This window comes from Spermophilus citellus (assembly GCF_964194105.1).
Source record: "Spermophilus citellus genome assembly, chromosome: 5".
Classification (NCBI taxonomy): domain Eukaryota; kingdom Metazoa; phylum Chordata; class Mammalia; order Rodentia; family Sciuridae; genus Spermophilus; species Spermophilus citellus.
The window spans coordinates 160,299,231-160,321,625 of NC_138186.1; the positions used below are offsets into that span (position 1 = coordinate 160,299,231).

Below are 22,395 nucleotides of genomic sequence, written 5' to 3' on the forward strand. Positions count from 1 at the left end.
AATAGGTATTGGTCTATTTATTCTGTATGTCTAAAAGTTTATACATTCAAGTTGGCTAAATTACTTTTGAAGAGAAAATTCTTTAGGAAAACAGAAGATCTACTTCTATCTGGGATAACCTTGCATTTGAGCAACCTCGGTTTCTGAATTAATAGAAGTATTAAGACCTTCTATTCTAGTGGACATCAAAGAATGCTTTATACTCTCATCCTATACTATGAAGAGATTCAGCTCTCTTGCAGTTGATGGCTGTGATGTGTGCATAGTAGTTTCCCCTTTGGCATTCTTGAATGGAAATTCCTTAATGATCTGAATGAATGTGGGGCCCCAAATCAGCACCCTAAGGTGGCAAGGGATCTCCATGGGGCCTCTCATCTCAGATGAAACCCACTCAGGTCTCTATTTCTTTCTTTTGGAAAGGCCAGGGCATCACCTTGGCTTTAGGGCTGTGAGAATTCATTCTGAAAGCTAATCTTTTAGAAAAACTTGTTTTTCACCGTGTATTACACTTTCACATTCATTAATGGGAATTTCCACAATTTCCAACACAAATAAAGAATTATGTATGACATTTGGAAAATTCATTTTGATACTTTTACTTCAATATGGAAACAACTTACTACTTTATTACAGTTTTATCATAACTGTCTTTTGAATACTTACAAAAGTTAACTTCATTTTAAAAAAAGTCTTAAAATTCACAATCTTACAAAAATTATGCAAAAGAATTGGAATGGAAAATAGTAGTCAACCGTTTGGATAGTCTGATACTTTCACCAAAACATTGGATGAATGCCTTCATTTCTAAGTATCTAATGACTGACATTTTGAATATATGGTCTTAGATTAGTAATGATCTATTTCTTCTGGGTTTCAGAGTAACTTTTTGCTCCTGCGTACACTTCCAACACCTTCATTTCACCCTTTGGTAGTTGAGTAAGCTCAGTTTATGTGGCTGTTACACCATGTCAAAGAGCTGTTTGGAGCAATGATACCATATTCTGTTTCCAAATACAGTGGCAAATGTTTATCCAGAAGAAAATTATTGCAGAAAGACAGTATTTCTTGCTGCTTTTCTCCAGCTTTCTGTCTTGTAAAGAGCCTTAGGAGTCATGCAATTTGTGGGTTTAATACATGCAAATAGCCTACAGTGAGGTATGCAACAGTCATTAATTATTCAACATACCTTCAGGGTCCAGCAGTCTTGGAATGCCCAGTTGTGTTTCAGCAATAGTGAAAGCATCTTCCAGATTTTCTCTGTTAGATCTGCCTTTCACCTTCTCCAAGTCCACCAACTCAGGTCGGATCGCATGGATAACGGAATGGAAGGCAACTCCACTTCTCCAACTTCGCCCAAAATCTTTCACTTCTATTCCGATCTGCCTTAGTGTGGTAAACACAGAAACCGTGTCACATGCTGAATAGACACAAGTACTTTCTTTAAGATCTTATGCAAAACCCAATGCTCATTGCCAATGATGCACTATATCAGTTAAATGATTTTTTTTCCTTTGGGGGGGAATTAAGCAAAAAAAAATATTTTAGAGGATAATAAAATTTATAGTTTTATGAGATTTTTTCAGTAATTGAGATGACCCATTTGAATCATAATTCACACTTATTTTTGAAAGGGAAATACATTTAGAGGAAAATGTGTGACAATATTTTAAAAAGAGAAAGTGATAAAAACACCAAAAGTGACAAGAATTAACCAGTGTGTGTTTTTTAAGAGATTCTATCCAACACATTTTTAATGATAAACAACAGTACGTCATATAGGTCAAGGTTCTAACAGACTAAGATGATGTGGCTACATCATATCCAATACACCAGAGCATACAAAAGCAAAAGGATGTGATCAGATACACAAAGTAGTCACAAAAGAGCCACAATTGACACAATTCCAGATAATAACTTCATTACCCCACAAATCAAATTGCTTTAAAATTTTCTGTTTGGAATTATCTTGAAAGCAATGCTCTGTAGACAAATCTTTGTTCTTTGGTTATGGATTTGATAAGTTCAAAGCCAGTTACAATTAGGAAAGCAGTTCAAGCTGGTAATGATACTTTGTGATTAGAAATAGAAATGAGGCAAAATCATAAGAGATTTTTCTACATACAATTTCTCAATTATAAAGGGAGTTCCAAAAAAGAGTTGCAAAGATGATTGTGAATATCAGTGAGACCCCGTGATTAAATGTAGAACCTATAGATGTGACTACTTGGTTAGGGAATATTCATGGATAAAGTCATCTGATAGATTCTTTTTAAAAAAATTAGTCATTCACTTTATAGTTGTTCCTAAATAAAACAAAAACATCACTGAGTTTTTACCAAATTCTCAAAATTTCCATTAAAAATACTATATCATACTCATTAATAAGTTGCTAAGTTCCCTTAAATTTAATCTCGGGAAACTTCAGATTTACTCTAAATCACATTTTACCAAAGTGCATTCAGTTCACATAAAATATCATGTGCTGAAAATAGCATCACTGGACTTAATCATTGGCTTTACAAATAAATATTTTTAAAATAACTGTGTACAAGACTTTAGTAATTGTAATCCCGAATCTGCTCTTGGTTCTTCTAGAGTTTGTATCTCTGGCAGTATGGATACAAATTCTTTGAGCAGACATCTGATATCCACACAGGTTGAAAAGTTTGTCCTTGTTATCTTTTCATTTGTATATTTCCTCTTCATCTTACTTTTCTTCCTATATTTTTCCTTGCTCACATTTTCTCATTTATAAATATTCCTGACTCTTTAAGCCACTTCATATTAGTTTTTAACATAATAAAGCAAGGCACAAATAAACAACTAGCTAATAAATATTCACCATGTTATTTAATGTCTCCTTGAACTTTTTTATTGTTTCAGATATTTTAAAAGAATTATTTAAAATGTTTTCTTAAATATTTACTCTCTTAGAATCATTAAAATGTTTCAGTGCATTTTTCCTTTTGCAAATTTGCTGAAATAAATATACGTGTATAATATGTGTGTGTGAGTGTGTGTGTGTGTGTGTGAAGATACACACCATTTCTTATTACATCAAAGTAGTAGTTAATATTTCTCAAAAGTTCTAGTTTTAGTTCAAACTTCTCCTTTTAGAATCTTATAAACCCAAGGAAAACTTGTGCATTACTTAAGTTATGAAATGTGGTCAGTTTACAGGCAATTCTGGTCTCTACTATGTTATGGTTTGGATGCGAGGTGTCCCCCAAAAGCTCACATGTAAGACAATGTAAGCAAGTTCAGAGGAGAAATGACTGGGTTGTGACTGTCTTAATCCAATCAGTGAGTTAATAACTGCATAGGGATTAACTGAGTGGCAACCAAAATGATAGAGTGCGGTTGAAGAAGGTTGGAATTGGGGATGTGGCTCTGGGGTATATATTTTGTATTTGGCAGAGTGGAGTCTCACTCTCTGCTCTCTGATCATCATGTGAACTGCTTCCCTTACACCACCTCTTCCACCATGATGTCTGGCATCACCTTGAACCCTGAGGAATGGAGCCAGCTGTTTGTGGACTGAGACCTCTGAAATGAGGAGCCCTCAAATAAACTTTTCCTCCTCTACAGTTGTTCTAGTTGGGTGCTTTATTCACAGCACTGAAAAAGCTGACTAAAACAGCTCTACATTTACTTCAGGTAATTTTGAATGATTTGGGGCATTCATATCTTCATTTGTTTGTTTATCTGGTTTATTTCTATGTTAAAACATAATCGTTCTTCTTAGACAGTTAATAATAGGTGTGCAAATGGTTTAACTTAGTGCTTTAATTTCTGAGACTATGTACTAGCAGTCCATGAAACTGGCTAAGAAAATAGAAAGGGCTTCATGATTTTGTTTTACTAACACAGTTTTTGACTCATTTCTCAAATATCTTTAAACTTTGTGTGAAAATAGTGAATACACTCTAGCAATCAGTCAGGTGCTTTCTAAATATTTTCTCATTTCCCACCTTCCCATTGGCTGTGAGAGTCCTGTGAGAGTGATCCAGACTACAGAGTCCCCCAGAAGATAATAACAATTTCAGGAAAGTTGTCACACACATACAGATCCTAAAGTCTTCTATCCATGTCAGGTAAGAAGTTGCTTAAATAGTGTACACAGGGACCATGTAAAAGGAAGCTTCACAACAATTATCAACAATTTGGTGGCATAAACGTCATGTGTCCTTACAGAATTTTCATGACAAAGAGTCACCTTTCCAAACTCTACAGTTTACACAGTTACCGGAGAAATGGATCTGATTGGTATATTGATGGGTAGACACCCCTGGGGACCATGATATTAGACATTTATACAGATAAGTACAGCTTAAACTGATGTCACAAACATAAGTTGTAGGAATGACTTTGTGCTGTTAGCATATCTCTGCATATCTTAGAAACCCAACACAATATATGTGAAACTAAATTCTATGTAGGATAACTCCCACAGCATTAAATTTGAGTTAACCTCAAGCCACTATGTTATTAAATAAAAATCAAATTATTTTTGATTAGTTTAATGCTGTGTGGAGCAATGGACAATAGAAGAGCATATTGAATTATTACAAAGTGTAAATGCAATAGCATTGTGACAAATGTCAGCAAGTGGTCATCAGTTTTCCACCCAGGACATTTCTTTTCCCTGTCCAGTTAAGTTACAATAGAGATTAGTAAGGTCCAATGTGCTTATAATCAAATAGTGCACCAATATTATGGGAAGGATTTTTAATTTTAATTTCTACTACAGAGTCTAAAGAGTCACACAAATTTGCTTTCAGAAATATTTTTGGCTGCACTGAATCATAAGAATATACCTAAAATTAGAAAACAACTAACACACTTTAAAAGCTAAACAAACCTACATAAATTAGTAACACTAATTACATCTTCTCTATTTTTTATTTTTCTCTCTTTATTTTTGCTCTTCAAACATTTTAAAAATAGAACTCTCTATGTTTCAGCACCTCAGTATTTTATAATAAGTACTTATTTATAACTGTTTTCCTAAAGTAGATAATCAGATTCAGATTAGATTCAATCAAGTAAAGCAAGATAGAAAGTTAGTTAATATTTCACACTATTTAGGGAAATCAAACAAATGCACAACTTTTATGTGAAGAAACTTGACAGTGACCACATTAGACCACAAAATATTGCTATCATCAACCAGATATCCCATTGGAATTGCTATGAGAAGGTACTTTTTTGAAGAGCAGTAATCTTCCATCTGCCATCATAACAAAATGTTACGTAAATTTAAATTTCAACTCATAAAGCAAGAGTTGACAAAGGAATCTGTGTTATAGATATAAGAACAAAGGGTAAAAATTAAAAAATAAAATTGCTACAAAATTTCAGGGAATGGAAACAAATACAATGTTTTTTCAGAATGTGGACCTTTCTTAAAATTATTATTAAATCGAATTCAAGAGTCTTTTGAAGAGACAATCAAGTTTGAGCTTGTAATTTATTTGTGCAAACATTATTTAATAGGAACAGAAAATTTAAATAATGATCTGATTAGAATTAGCCCTCAGGCCACTAATCAAAAGTGAAAAATTGATCAGTTTAATCAATCAGGCCCAATCACATGAACGAAGAAAGAATTCATTTTATTACAGCATTTTCTTGGAGTATTGGTGATGAGCTTATGTTTACATTTTAGTTCAAGGACAGTGAAATAAGAGCTAAAGCAAAAGTCATTCATTCAAATATCTTTTCATATTCTGCAATCATTAGAAGGCATAATAAGCGATAAATCGATAACTCAAATTATCACAGGGTTCCAAATTCAAACAAACCCTTGATACTTACTTGCCTGCTGTGTACTGCACCCATTTTAATAGAGCTTTCTTGGCATTTCCTTGGATCTTGGTGGCCACCTTGCGCTTGCTTGGTGGGCTGGCGGTCTCAGAGCTGACGATGCTGTCCACAGAAGAGGCACTGCTGGACAGAGACTGTAGCTGTGGCAGGTTGCTGGTCAACTCTTCAATCTATTTACGAGTTAACAGAGAGCAAAAACATAAGAATCATCTTTGGTTTTCTTTCCTTGGAATATACTTTTCCCAATAAAAATGACATTGAAATGTGAGCTCTTATAGGGCACAAGAGGACATTTTATCCCTCTTTCTGCTCACTGTGCCCCTATATCTTACAGTCACAAATATTTGTTGAATGCATGAATGAATTGATGCTCTGGTTTAGATGTGATCTGAGCTTGTCACCTGAAAATTCATATGTTGGAAGCCTGGTCCTCGGTGTAGCAATTTTGGGGATGCTGGCCCTTTGGGAGTTTGAGCCTAGTCATTGGGGAGCTGCCCTAGGACCTTGGTTAGTTCTCATGAGAGCACTGTTAGTCTGGCACTGTCCTGGTCTCTCTGGATTCCTGCCTCACCCTGTGATCTGTGATCTCTCCCTCTGGCACAAGCCATGATGCCATCTGCCCTGATGTGATACAGCCACCAGACGTCATCAGAAATGGCCCCGTACTTTTTGGTCTTTCAGTTACCCAAAGTGTAAGTTAAATATTCTTTTTTGTAAGTTACCCAGCCTCAGTTATTTTGTTGTAAAAATGGAAAATGACTGATACAACTAATAAAATAAAACTTAATGTTTAGAACAATTATTCTGCATGGAATGGTGGTTAATATGCCCCCCTGGAGCTTAGAACTACTCCCAGAGAAAAAAAGAAAAAAAATTCCCGAACTCCTTCTATGCCTATATCCACCTCCATTGAGACTGACCTACTTTTCAGAGTGGGTACCTCTATTGGAGTATTTTGGAATGGAAGGTTTCAAGAGAGAAGAGGAAATTCTCTTGCAACCAAATACCCTGTTATGAGTGAGGGTAACATGCTAAGCTAAGGATCGCCCCAACCTATGGGAAAAGAGGACATTATTAAAATGTCTACAACCATTTCCTTCTGTGATATAACATCAACTGAAAAAGAAACTGTAGCACAATACCTGGAAATATAGAATAATGGTCCACACCAATCCAAGAACTATTGATGGTCGGCCATCAGCTATATCAGTGGAGTTAATGTTGACTAGTTTAATCTGTTTAAAAAGAAAAACTGCATTAGTAATGTACTAGAAATATTACAACCCATTTAATTACACAATAATTAGAACTTTATTAGACACCAGTAAGGTTTGGGGTCATGAGGTGGTACACAAGAGTAAGTAGGGTGAGCCGTGAACACACACGCACACATGGTTTCAGTGAAACTTTCTGGTGCATTTGTTAGGTGCACAAAATGTAATAACTAAAAAACTGATTTCAAAAACTTTTTTAAATTTAAAATTTTAAAAAATATATAACATCATGCAAGGAATTATCAACAAAAATCTCCAAAGAAAAAAAAATGGTTATTCTTTACATTTAAAGGTTGACTAAAAAGAAACCATGAAGAGTAGCTTAAGAAGATGCACTTACTTTTAAGTTTTCTACCAAATAGCATGAAACTTATGTTCTCTTTTACCTATAAAAATCAGGAATTAAAAATTCTAAAATTTGTACTAACCGGTGATCCTCTGTACATGGACTGACATGTAAAACAAAGGAAGAAGATGATATATATACATAAATAACCTTCCAAAATCAGCATTATTTGTTCAAAAGGAATAAAAGATAGTACATTTAGAGCATGACTTTGAGAATAAATTTCAAAAAACAAAGTAAAGCCAAGAAATAGTAAAATAGAGATCGTTAGCATTTAGTTTTGGGGCAATGTACTATAAAGCATTTTCCTTAGATTCCAATCTGTCTACAAATGCCCTTAATTATTCATTTTTTATGTTCTCCCAATTATTAAAAAGGTTGTTTCTTAAGTTCAAGCAAAATGAACTTCTATGTCCATCAATATCTATAGCATATAAGAAATAACTGTTCAGCATCTTTTTTCATAAACAAATTATGAATTAAAAAAAATAATGACATACTCCTTAGGCATGTAGCTAAGCTAAGATTTCATGAGGTGTGTGATTAATATAAAGTTCAGAAGTTTATGAATTGTTTACCTTTTAAAATGTTTATCATACATTCAACTGTAATACTTTGTGTCTAAGGCAAATGTTAACTTTAGAAATATGATTCCTGTATTTATTTATTTTTAATTTTCTCCGGTTTTTCTGTGAAAATGGATCTTGTGGGAGCAAATCTTCAATGGGAAGAGTCCTCAGAAAAAAATGCCTTTCATAGAGTAAGTCTTTACAGTTTTCTCCCAGATATTAATTAACAAGAGGAAATTTGTTTTTTCTATTCTAACCAATAAATATTTCTCAGAATGAATTAAAGCATCCTTGTTATACAATGGAAATGACAGACTTAATATCCTGGAAGCCTCTAATATCCTGTTTCATAAGGCTTTACTCTGCTTTCTATGAAAAGCTAACACAGGGTGAGCAAGAAGAGGGTAAGCTCTCCAATAATAATGAAGTTAGAGTGATTTGCAAACACTTCCCAATATTGTATAAGGAGATAAAAGTATTTTTCTACATGGTCTTAGTTCCTAGAATCTGTGTAGGGCATGAAGTTTGCAAGACTAACAACTTTATCCTGATTCACTGCATTGCCAACTTTTCAAAACATAAGTTATTTAAGGGTCGGGATCTAAGTTTTTTTCAAGTTCCTGTTTTGTACATTTATAAAGTGAATGAATTAACTTAGTACATGTAGATGTTAGGAAGTAATCAAATTATTCCCTTTTCCAGAAGTTTATGGATACCTGTTTATAAAGCTGGTTTTGCTATTGCCAAGTACAGACATACTAAATTTCCACAGAGTAGAAAAAGCTAAATCTAAGAGGATTGGTGAGGCCCTTTTGGAGGGAAATATGGCGGTATCTAAGAAAAATACACACACATTTTTTGACCTGGCAAACACACTTCTAGGGTTCTACCTAGAAAACACATGCCTCTAGTAAGATGAAAGTACTTTTAACATAGTTTTTAGTTCCACTTAGTGTTTGAAAAATCTTAGAAACAACCTCAGTGCCCATTCACAAGAGTGGCTGAACAAACAGTGACACATCCAGATAACAGCATACTATGCAGCTGTTAAAAATGAATCGTAGAAATAGTCATGAACCTATTTGGGGTGATTATAAAGATACACTTCAAAAAAACCAGAAAATACACCTATGGAATCCTACCCTTCATGTAGGAAAGGAGGGGGCATATGCAAACACATCTTATTTGAAAAGAAACATAGAATGGATGTTACAACTAGAGAGATTGATTAGGAGAGATAGGAAATGGAGTTAGAGGCCAGGGAATCAGGATGGAAGAAAAGAGATCAGGAAAATTTTTACTACTGTGTTTTTTACTCTTAGAATCATGGTAATGTCTCCCCAAAATTAAAGAAAAAATATATAAAGTAAAGCAGGATGTGTGTGTGTGTGTGTGTGTGTGTGTGTGTATGTGGACGTGCATGCGCATGAGCGCATGTGTGTTACACAATAACAATGGAACATAACTATTAAAAATTGCTAATTCAAGCACACTTCAGGAGATGTGGAAGACTAGAAATAACTAAAGTACATTTGGAAAATAGTCTTATGACTGGGTAATATAATGCTAAGGGGAAAAAGAACTATATTAAGTACTGATTTCCAGTTAGTAAACCTGTTTCTGACAAGAATATGAACTAGCAATTCCAAAACTATTTTATGCATATAGCAGGGTTACAAAAAATAAGCAAATATATCGTGTATGAGAGCCAGTGCTCTCATTATTGGAGAAAACAGAAATAAATAAGCATGTGAGGCCAGAATGAGCCTTATGGAATTAGGCTGGAATCAGATGTATCATTTTGAACTAATGTGTTTTTTTTACATATGCATACAAACAGGAGAAGCCATACATATACATGTACATATATGTATGCATACAGATAGGTAGGGGGGCAAGAGCATGTGTATATACAGAAATGAGTAAGCAGACATACTTTTGGACCTATCTGCTGGGAAAGCCTAGAAGCAACATCACCTCAGTAGCAATGAGCAAACCCTAGATCTAGGTTTATGAACACCATTCACCAGTAACAGGAACAAAGCCTCCTTAGAGAAGTGATTGACTTTAGGACTGCAGCAGGAACATATAAGCCTGAATCACCTGTAGTTACCAGAAACATTTTAAGCACTTCCTTGTTCTTGAAGAAGCCAGCCAAAGAGCTCTCAATGGCCAAAGCTGGAACAATTTGAGCAACGAAATAATAATAACAGTTTTCGATTATAAGTATGAATAAAACAAATTTACATGAGTCCATGCTGAAAGAAATTAGTTGAATAAGTCAATAAATAGAGTGAAGAAGGAAGAACAACTTTTTTCCTACAGAACAATTTCAATAAGTGTAGATAGAATGAGGGAAACACAAAATCACCAGTAGGCAAAGAGTACAGATATAATTATTGAAAGAAATTGATGCAAAAATCAGTGAGTAAAAATTAGGAGGAGAAGCTGAGATTTAGCAGTCTCAATGATCTCCTCTAAGTTATTCATCAAGTGTAAGAGAAAAAAAGTAATGACATCACGGAAATCATGGTAGACACTACCTGCTATGATCTGAATGCATCCTTCAAATATCTTGTGTTAGAAACTTAATCCTCAAGTTTATGTCAATGGCATTGGTGAGGCAGCCTTTGGGGGGTGATTAGGATCAGATAAGCCCATTAGGGTGGGATGGGTGGCCCTGATGGGACTGGGGGCTTTATAGGAAAAGGAAGCTGAGTTGACCCATGCTTACTCAAGTTTCTGTCTCTGCATGTTGTAATGCAGCAAGAAGGCCCTCACTAGATGCTGAACAGGTGTCTGCACCATGCTCTTGGACTCCCCAGCCTGCAGAACTGTGAGCTGAATAACTTCAATTCTTTATAGTCTTGGCATTACATTATATATCCAGTGATCAAGGTTTGCCTCACCAGCAATGGCATTTCAGAATTCTATGCTCACTAACATGATATGCTGGAAGAATACAACATCACTTCCTTGGTATTCTTGCCAACAATGTATGACTTCAATCTAATCATGAGAAAACATACAAACTCAAATTGAGACATTATGCTCAAATAACTGATTGGCGGTATCAAAAATATCAAAGGTTAGGAAAGACAAGAATGGAATGAGGACTCTTTATTCTATAAGATGATCGAATGCACTGTGTGATTCTGGATTTAGTCCTGGGGCAGAAGCAAGGCAACGGGGAAGAATTTGATGGAATTAGACTAACATCTGTGCTTTCATTAACAGTATCACATCATTTTAGTTTCCTTATTTTGATAATAGTACTATGGTTGTATAAGTTTTTAAATTCAGAGGAATTTGAGTGAAGAGTAGATGTGAAACCCTTTTTTGCAACTTTACTGTAAATCCAAAATTATTTTATAATAATACCATGTGTCCTTGCTGCATAGATAACTGGCAGTGCTTTGAAGCCATGGCTACTTCTGGAAGCATTCTTTTGCCCATGCCTCCTTCTTCCAGTGTTCTCTATCATTTCCTACCTTTCTTCCTTCCAGAAACTTGAGTGCAGTGCCGATGTTTGCCACCGCATGGATTCGCTTCATACGACGTCCTTGTTCACAAGGCTGTGAAAAGGAAAAGAACAGGGACCAAAAAAGAGCACACATTTAAAAAAAATCTAAATGGATGAAAATTATACTTGAAGGCTATTCAGCTATTCAAAAGCAACTGACATTATTCAACTTCTTCAGCTATTCAGCTATTCAAAAGCAACTGACATTATTCAACTTCTTCAACAGTGAGCAAATATGCCAAGGAGCACTGTCCCTCTGCACCCTGAAGCACCTGCCTTACAAAGACATTTGTTCCCAGTTTCTCTGTAAATGCTGCCTTTGGGGCTTCTGCGTGCCTGAAAGCAGAAATTCATGAAGTTCCATGCTGTCTATGGAGATGGGTGTTCCTACAGGTCAGGAAATATTTACAAGAAACGTACTCTTGGTCACTCACCTTTTTTTTTTTTTTTTACAGTCATAGGGTCATAGGGGTCTGCAAAGATTCTGACAATAGTGCTGACATCTCGATTTGATTGACCAAAAACACATGAAGCCAAGCCAACATTGTGTTTGGGTATCTGGATACTATGTCATCTGCATTTAAGTCACCAAAATGTATTTGTACTTTCTCTGAGCCACACCAATAATTTGAAAAGTCAAAATAAATTCAGTGAAGTTGATATTGTTGCCTTCTTTACATTCACAGCCAATACCAGTCTCACAGAGGCAAAGAAGTCTCTTTCAGACTGAAAACTTGCAAACTGTTCTCTTTTTTGACACCTTAGAGCTCTAAATAATTTCCCATTAAAATTCAAAATGGAATATCTTTTCATTTCAATTACTAGTGTATTGTGTAATAATGTAATGGTGTTATTTTAAAGAAATATTAAAGTAGAAGATACACTTCTTAAACTTTTATTTATTCTTCACTGGGAAACTGTTATACATGACTTAGCTTTTTTATCTGTCCATATGCCCAGCCCACTTATTTAGTTTATTTTTGCAAGGCAAAAAAAAAAAAAAACAACAAAAAACCATTAATCTGCCAACTAAAAGAAAGCCAAGACACACAATTCAGTGAGAAAAAACCACATCAGTCCATATCATCACATCCTTCTATCCCTATCTTCTTGTCTTTCTCTCCCCAAGACAACCACCACATTAAATCCAGTCCTAAAATTTCCTTTTTTTATAGATCCAGTTCATTCAGATGCATCCTTAATGAACATTCCCTTGATTTTTAAACATTACATAGATCAGCACTGTGTTAATCCTTGGAAACTTACTTTTCTGAGTAACATTATATTGCTGAGATTCATCCGTACTTCATGCATTTTGACAGTGATAATGTGCCCTGTGTATGTTCTCCCTCGGAGGTGAACCTGGGTTATTCCATGATATAATATTATATAGGTTATAATAATCTATGCTGATGGATAATTCCTGTACTTACCACCTTTTGTACAAGCATAGTTTGTCTTGGATGTATAATACTTGGAGGAGAACCATCAGGTCAGAGGGAGCACAACTTTTATTTTTTGCAAAATAATTTCAAATTTTTCCAAAACAATTCCACTATTTCTCACTCTCATCCAGTGACACTGTTGACTCATACTCTCCCCAATGCTTTATTCTGACATATATTTAAAACATATTTTTGAATGGAATGAATGTGAAATGTATGTACTGCTTTCCATGTGATCTTCATTTGCATTTTCCTAGACAGCGATGCTGTGCACATCTCTTCCTCTGGTCGTTGGCAATGTGTGTTTATTTTGTAAAATGCCTTTTCCCATCTCTTGCGCAGTTTTCCTGTGGGTCGTTTGTACCCTTCTTGTTCTAAAGCTATATTTTATGCATTTTTATATTATATTTCTAAGCCTTTCACAACATAAATTTTCAATGTCTTGGACAAGTATAATCACTTCTTTTCAAGGTGATTGATTTTTTTAAATGTTCTTACTTTTAACATGGTTAAATATAGCATTTTTTTTGTCTTATTGAATGACTTTTTTTCCTTTCCCAGTGTCTAAGATAGTTGCCTGTATTTTCTGCTAAAATATTTAAGTGTTTTGCCATTAGGTTCTTAATTCATGTAGATGTAATTCTTTTTGTGGGCCATGGAATAAAGATCCAACTTTTTCTTTTTTCTTTCTAGTATTTTTCCTATCTATTTACATATGTGGTTGATGACTAATAGTTACCTGGTAAGCGTAAAGGAGCTTTGGAAGCTCACGAGTTCCTAAAAGTGCCCATTGAGCACTCTGAAATGAATTATTAGACTTCTCTTGAGTGCAAAGTATTAGAGGCTTTCTAAAAATACTTCAGGAATCACCAAAATAGGGAAGAAGAAGAAGAAGGAGGAGCAGGAGGAGGAGGAGGAGGAGGAGGAGGAGGAGGAGGAGAAGGAGGAGGAGGAGACGAAGAAGAAGAAGAAGTTTGTCTGTGGTCCTTAATCTGTTCATTTGATTCTATGGTTCCTATTTTTTTTTATAGAAATTGCTCACATTCTTAAAAATATCTCACAGGCAAAATTAAATTAAAGTCTGTGGTTTACATGAGAATAAAGGCATAATCATTAGTTCATTAAAGAATGAATGCTTCACAATTAGCATTCCAGGTATGTAAAGAAATACAAGAATAATAATTTTAAAATTTAAAACCCCCTAAGATTTTAAATAAAATCATAGACAAGGGAGTCACAAAAGGCTATTAAAGGGTACTAAGATATTGAGATTGCACTCACCCTGGGATGGGGGCAGTGAAGGAAGATGCTAATTCCTTTGGCCACATTTTCTTGATTATCATGGTCACACCCAGAGTCAGGGGCTATGTGCATGGGGTTAACTATGGCATTTACAAAGGTTTTGCCCCTTGGGTGGCTGTAGAGTTCCTAACCATGTGAACACTCCTGAGGAAATGCACTTGCTCACATTATCCCTTCAAAAACCCTAAAAGATTGCCCAGTATGCTCATTTCTTTATACAATGCTTCCTCTCTGTGTGCTCCTGAACCATAATGATCACATGTACAAAATTTAAATCAAAATCACCACTGCTAAAGCATATTTATAATTTCAGAAAAAAATTCAATTTGTGTAATTCAAACTATTTAAGGGCTCTGTATAAATAAATAAATAATAGTAAAGATTACACTGGAAATTGCCCTTCTATGTCTCAGTTTCCCTCCCTGTTAAATAAGAATGCTGAGTTTCATTCAGAAAACCTCTCCAGCTTTAGGATTCCACAGTTCTAACTATGTCTGAATGTGTAGGACATTTAAACAGAAGTAAGATTGTCCGATCAAATATATACACTTTTTCTAGAATAATCTAGCTTGGCACTTAAATGTCCATCAAGATTTCTATAGACTGTTGGGAAAGTACATTGACAGAATTAGTTTTGAAACTATGACAGGTACACTTCTTGAATACTCATATCAAAGCTCTTTCAACCTTCAAATAAATATCTGAATTCAGGAGATTTGGAAGATGGCCAGGTATTTAAGATAACCAATATTTCAGTCTAATAGCTCTTATACCCTGGTGCTTATTTGATTTGTTGTGCTCATGAATATGTCTATATTCCAAATTGTCTATTCATATATGTTCTGTATGGTTCATCCCAAAGCAGAGCTTGTGACAGGGACTTAGCAAGTTCTTTCCTAGTAACATAGTGCGGATGTGTGAAGACTGAGATGGAAAGCAGGGAAAGTCAATACAAGGAGTATTACTGGAATTTACCTCTGTGGGTAACTGGAGCTCAGTCCCACTGGAGGGCCTGTGGAGAATTCTGAGACATGTCTAAAAATTGCTCCTCATAAAAATTCAAAGCTGAACATTTATTCACAGACTCCTGTCTCCGTTGGTTGGGGATCCTGTGGGACTGTTAACTCTCTTATACTTCAGGAAAGCCTTGTCAACTTGTGGCTTTGATAAAAGCCCTCAGGCAGGAATCCAGAGAGATGCTACTAGCACTTGAGGTGAGATGCTGTCAAAGTGTTTGGAGAAATGTCCACTACTGACATAGCTGAAATCAAAGACAAGCTCAGAGGAGACCAGTTCACCAAATGCATCTGCTACTGTGAGAATCCAGTTACATGAATGGTGGACCCCAAAATCGTCTGATTTGCATTTTTCTATTTTTTTATTTTTTATTTATTTTTTTTTTAAGAGAGAGTGAGAGAGGAGAGAGAGAGAGAGAGAGAGAGAGAGAGAATTTTTAATATTTATTCTTTTTTCTAGTTCTCGGCGGACACAACATCTTTGTTGGTATGTGGTGCTGAGGATCGAACCCGGGCCGCACGCATGCCAGGCGAGCGCGCTACCGCTGAGCCACATCCCCAGCCCTGATTTGCATTTTTCAACAAATGACTCTTAAGTTATTTTGATGACTGACTCCCTACACAAAATTACCTGGAAAGTTATGTTCAGTCAAAAACACTCTTAAAAATCTAATTATCCAAGTAATAATGATTGCCAAGATATAAGAGATAAAGAAAAAAAAGTACTGCCAATTTCTGATCTTCGGTTCAGTGTGTTATAGATCATTCTGGACAATACTTCTTGAACTCCTTTTACCAATTACAGTAAACCTTAATTTATAAATAATTTATGTTAATAAACTACTTACTGTTCTTCTACTCTGAAAAGACATATGCAAGAAAAAATAAATATTTTATTATTCAATAATGTCCTGAAAAATATAATTTATAGCTCACTGCCAATGTTGTTTTCCACTCTGTTTGTTCTGTGGCATATAAAAAAATGACTGTGAACATGCTGTTCTTGTTACAAATGATTGATGACGGAGGATGTTAACAAGAGTATGAAAAATGCCACATTACTTTTAAGCTCAATTTTCAACAAACAACTGTATAAATACATAAAGATGGACTAACAATCTTTCCCAATGAAAAGCAAACATTTAAGTGAGGTGGATATTAATGTGCAGCAAATCTTCCTGATACTAAGCAGATGCAATAGTTAGCTATGTCTATGATTCTATGGTTCTTTATTCTTTATTCTGTTCTTTATTCCTACTTCTCAAGTTATCATTACTAATATGTTTTCAGTCCATTGGGAATTTGCAAGAACAAAAAGAAATTTATTGCTTGCTCCTAGAAATGACCAATAAACCAGGGTTTCTAGTATCTTATCATTTACAAAAGAGAACTTTCTCTCTTGTGGGCAGGACCCGCTACTCTTTCAACCCTGCAATCCCCAAGTTCCAAATAAAACTAATTGACAAGTTTGGTTAAAAAAAAGACAATAACAACAAAAATCTTACCAGTTTCTGACCAGACAGGACCTCTAGGAGAGCAAGCAGTTTGACACCATCTTTCATGTCTTCAAAAAGATCATCCACCACCATAGGGGGCTTCCGCTGTAAAATCAAAATGCTGCTCATGGTGAAATTTGTAGGAGAAAAGAAATTATGTTTTTATTAGTGCATCCTAGCTATACACAATAGTCAAGTTTATTTTGACATAATCATCTATGCATGGAATATCATTTGCCCTATTCAATCCCCAGTAACTCCATGTGAAAGAATGAACAAGGCTTGTCATCGGAGAAAATGCCCGTTTATTGAGGAACAGCTCTGCATATTTATAGAGGGGGGGTTTGACAATTATGACAATTTAATGGTTGAACAGTTTGACAGTTGGCATGGGGTGCTTTCTGATTGGTGGGTAAGGATCATGTGAGTCAGCAGGGCTAGTCTGATTGGTGGGTAAGGATCATGTGAGTCAGCAGGGCTAGTCTGATTGGTGGGTAAGGATCATGTGAGCCAGCAGGGCTAGTCTGATTGGTGGGTAAGGATCATGTGAGCCAGCAGGGCTAGTCTGATTGGTGGGTAAGGATCATGTGAGCCAGCAGGGCTCACCATTGGACAGCTCTTCTCAGGGGATGGGGAAGTTAGTCTTTGGAACAGGGCGACTCCCAACACTGTGCCCTTCTTCCCCACTTATATCCCCACTCTTCTACTGGCCCTTCCTCTATCTATCTATCTATCTATCTATCTATCTATCTATCTATTGTACTGGGGATTGAACCCAGATGTGCTTTACACCCTCAGATCTTTTAAATTTTTATTTTGAGGCTCACTAAGTTGCCCAAGCTGGCCTCAAACTTATGATCTTCCGGCCTCAGCCTCCTAAATCACTGGGATCACAGGCATTTACCACTGTACCTGGCTATATATTATTTTTACAAATTGATACTTCAAAGTACACAAAGTGATGGAATTTGCAAAGGTACATTCACATCTGTACCTAGCATAGTTTAGTCAACTCCATTCCTTTCTTGTTCTTCCCCTCCTCCTCAACCCTCCTCCTCCACTCCACTGATCTCCCTTCCATTTTGATGGTTTCCCACACTTCAGTCCCCCTTTTTTTTTCCTAGCTTCCACAGAAGACAGAAAATATTTAATCCTCAACTTTCTGAGACTGAATTATAAATGTTCTCCTATTCTATCTATTTACCCACAAATGACAAGATTTTATTTTTGTTTATGGTTGGGTAAAACTTCATTGCTATGTATGGTTTAGGTTTGAGGTGTCCTCCAAAAGCTGATGTGTGAGATGATACAAGAACATTCAAGGTGAAATGATTACATTATGAGAGTTGTAAACTGATAAGTGGAGTAGTCCACTGTTAATTTGGTGGTAGCTGTAGGCAAGTAAGGTGTGGCTGAAGGAGGTGGAACCCTAGGGGCATGCTTTGGGGTATACATTTTGTCCCTGGTGAGCAGAGATTTCTCTGCTTCCTTGTTGCCATATCCTGAGCTGTTTTATTCCACTATGCCCTCTGCCAGGATGTTCTGCTTTACCTTGGGCTCAGAGCAATGGAGTCAGCCATCTATGGATTAAGACCTCTGAAACTGAGAGCCAAAATAAACTCTTTCTCCTCTACATTGTTCTTGTCAGGTCTTTCAGTCACAGTGACAAAAAAAAAGTGGACTAAAACATTCATGATGTACATATATCATATTTTCTTTATCCATTCATCTGTTGAATGGGTATCTGGACTGTTTCCATAACTTGGCTATTTTGAATTGTGGTGCTATAAATATTGATGTGCCTGCATTCCTACAGTACACTGATTTTAGTTCTTAAGTATAAATACCAAGGAGTGGGATAACTGGGTCATATTGTGGTTCCATTCTTGCTCTTTTGAGGGATCTTGTAGGAGAAATCTATATAATCCTTAATTCCTTTTTCTTTTTTTCTTTTTTTGAACTACACCAGGCCCTTTGATTCTTTATTTTGAATATAATTGCCAATTACCTTCTGATAACTGCAAGAAGAAAAACCATCCAGTGAAGATAAAACTCAACATTCCAAAACCTCAAGATTTAATGCTTGGGCTTTAACATGAATACTGACTGCTTTGTAGAAAGAGGTTTTTTTTACAGGATGGGATGGTACAAGAAAAGGGAAAGAAAAGCCCACCATCAGCCTATAAGATAAGAGAAAGATTAAAGCAGACCTGAAGGACAGCAGGAGGAACCCTAGACAAACTGGGCCAACCTCACCACTTCACTGTGAGTGGCCACCACTTACTGGGGCTTAACAAGATGAAGGCCTTCTGTGGGACATTCCCACCAAGGCAACTCTTAGCTCAGTGACCTGCTGTGATAGTGTTATTGGGGCTGCCAAGGTCACAGGCTCATTGATACTCCTGAGGTCAGGAGGCTGGTTTGTTTTGTTTGCACATCTAGCAAAACTTCTCTTGAGACAGCACAAAACCCAAAGGAGCATAAGTACAAAAGTACAGGCTGATCAGAGCAGACCCATCACCTCTGCTGGAGAAATGAGCCAACTCCCACATTTAATTCATGAGAGTCTTTCATTTTTTTAAAGAAAGTCATTCAAAGTCAACACTGGACTTCATGGAACCATGAATTAGAGCCCTATCCTGGCTCAGAAGAAGCAAAGGGGTGGTGATACTAAGGTTGATGGTCAATAGATGGGAGGGGCTCACAGACATCTCACAGAATTGGAACACTTTCGTCATTCTGAGTTCCAGCTCCATTCTTGTCTGATTCTTGTTAAATCTAGTCACAGACTTTAATGCTTGACTGCTGACCATCAACTGTCTTCCTTTCTTTAAATAAATATGTTCTATGGAGAGCTATTTAAACACCATGTTTTGTTGAAATTGACTTTCTTCTCTACATATGGAGCATTTATATTTCTCTTCTGACTGCATGAATTAAAAACTCTGAGTGGTATAATTCTAATTTTAAAAGTATTTTTCTCTCTTTATAAAATGAACAGCTGAACACATTTTGTTCTCATGCTGTGAAATACATGTTCAAAAATAACAGTTTTCATTTTCAATCATTCCCTCTTGGATCCCACCCCTCACACTGCTTCTTACTTATAGAGCAAAAATGTAAGAGTGATGTTATAGCCCAAGCATATAAATAAAAGTTATCTAGAACAAAAGGAGCCATTACAATGAAAACTCTTTGGTGCAATAAGAATCAAAATTATTACAATGACCATAGAAAGTCATTACAAATATAATCTATCATTCAAAGTATCTATGTAGTTTAAATGAAATAAAACAATAAAGGAAAAGTTCATAAATATGTGATATATGCAGTAAATAAATACAATTTAAGTTTTTCACATAATATTTTAATGTGAATATGTAAAGAAATTAAAGAAAGCAGGAAATTCCCTTGAAATAATAAATATTCAAAGAAATTTGACACCCCCCCAAAAATGTGATTGAATGCATGTATCCATGCCACTAAACATGCACAGGTCTCTTCCATTTTGAAGAACGCATGCTCCATAGTGCAGGTTGAACTGGCCTTCAGATCAGCAGTTACAGCTAGACAGGTCAGTGGCCCACAGGCCTCTGCCTATGACAAGACTGCCTCCTTCACAGGAGCTGGCTAGGTACTAGAGCTGGGGCCACTTCCATCCTAAGTCCTTTGCTCTTCACAGAAGTTTGCCTGCATAGACAGGACACTTGAATCCTCCTTCCAGGTAAGTGTCCTCTCCTACACATTGTCCAATAGTAGCAGGTGCTTGGGCAATGCCACTTTGCCTGAGGCATTGTTTATACATACAGCATGAACAATAGGGGAGCTTTTTCTTGTCCTGATTAGTTCATCTCTATTCTTTGGAACAACATTGTAATAGAAAATCTTCTGGCTAACTTTGTCTCCTGTCACATACAAAATACTGTATCAATATGACTACTTTGGTTGAATGAAGGTCATAGGGCTAGAGGCCAAAAAAAGATAGAATTGAAGATAATTGATTGAAGCCCAGCTTAATGGAAAATAAGGACAGTGTGATTTTGTTCTTATTGCTTTCAAGCACTAGAGTTGAGCTTGAAAGCAGTTGAGCACTTTACAAGATCACAATTACCATCTCCTCCTCCTCCTCCTCCTTCTTTTTTTAAATCAGTGTAAAACTGTGATAAGTTTTGGAGATATCTGGAGAATTTCCACCCCCATGACCATAGCAATCACACTTAGCAGGTAGAACTATCACCTATTCATGCGGGCTTGCCGTCATTCCAGGAATGGCCTCCTGTCCCCGTGAGGGCAGAGGAAGACAGAGAGACAAGAGAAGAACTTCCCTTCAGTGCCACTCTTCCAGAAGCTTTCGTCAAATCATGTCTAAACCATGCATTCTGCTCTAAAATGACTGGGTGACCCTAGAATCCATACAAACTCAAGGCTGCACAGGCCTCTGCCTCTGAGGGCTGGTGCTGTAGGCGAGTCCCTTGTGCTTCATCTGTGACTGAACAGACCTCACAGCTCCATGTTCTCTATGTCTCCTCTCCTTTCATTCTTACTACAGCAGCCCCCTGATGACACATAACACAACTCACACGTGTTCTCCGAGGACTTCAAGGAGGTTTCTTCTTGAACTTTGTGAAATCTGAAGCCACAGGTATCTTAGACATTTTTTTTGACCGCTTCCTCCCTTAGGGGAAATATTCTCTCCCCCTGTGTGTTTGTGCATGTGCGTGTGTGCACACCTTGTGGGTCTATTCACTGGTCTGCAAGCACCAACATATATTTAGCTCCTATCTGCCACCTGCTTTTATAATTTTATTTGTGAAAGGATGACCATATGTGTTATCCTACATGTCAGTTGTATGCCCTGAAGAATAATTACATTCCCTAAGAGCTTAGGAGAATGATTTGATGAAAAAAGATTTCATAAATAACTATTGACATGAAATTAAAACTTAAGAAATGTTCACATTGAAAAATCATGAATAAAATGAGCCAGACATGGTATGGCATACCTGTAGTCACAGTTACTCAGGAGTCTGAGGCAGAAGGATCACAAGTTCAAGGCCAGTCTCTGCAACTTAGTGAGACTCTCTTTCAAATTTTAAAAAACAAACAAAAGGGCCGGAATGTGATAGAATGTCCCTGGGTTCAAGAATCAGTACAATAAATAAATAAATAAAAATTGTAACAATGCTGTTGCATAAGGGAAAGAAGGCAAAAGTCATATAAACTTCATACATGAATTCTAATATTTAGTAGATGTTTCTATGGCTAAGATATTTATTCACTCAAATTTAGTAGCTGATTGAATAGGGGAAGGAGAATAAAGAAGAATTAGTAAAATATTACTGACTGTCTAAATGTGTTGAACACTGTTGTGTGGACTCCGGGTTATCTCACTTCATATTCACACCACCGCATGTGGGAATTCTCCCCTCTCTCTAAAAGCAAGGAATCTGAATCCCAGCTTCACTAAGGTATTGGCCAGTAATCACACCACTATTAAGTGACTGGAGATTTGAGCCCAGGTTTATTATAATTTGAGCCTCCTTTTTAGACAGAAAGCCTAGTACAAAAATGCAGGCACTCACTTTAATTTTTTCAGAA

The 22,395-nt window shown here is 36.2% G+C and overlaps 1 protein-coding gene across 4 annotated transcripts in view; it reads right to left on the minus strand.

Moving 5' to 3' along the window:
• The window catches only part of SYNE1 (spectrin repeat containing nuclear envelope protein 1), a gene marked incomplete at its 5' end in the record, with an annotated part of 432,633 nt that overhangs the window by 321,544 nt on the left and 88,694 nt on the right, over positions 1–22,395 (minus strand). For all 4 annotated transcript variants that reach the window (XM_081295717.1, XM_081295719.1, XM_081295718.1 and 1 more), the window contains 5 exons: positions 1,187–1,383; positions 5,818–5,996; positions 6,969–7,061; positions 11,507–11,590; positions 16,807–16,902. In XM_081295717.1, coding sequence (XP_081151843.1) covers positions 1,187–1,383; positions 5,818–5,996; positions 6,969–7,061; positions 11,507–11,590; positions 16,807–16,902 — 649 coding nt within the window. The remainder of the gene's footprint in view (positions 1–1,186; positions 1,384–5,817; positions 5,997–6,968; positions 7,062–11,506; positions 11,591–16,806; positions 16,903–22,395) is intronic.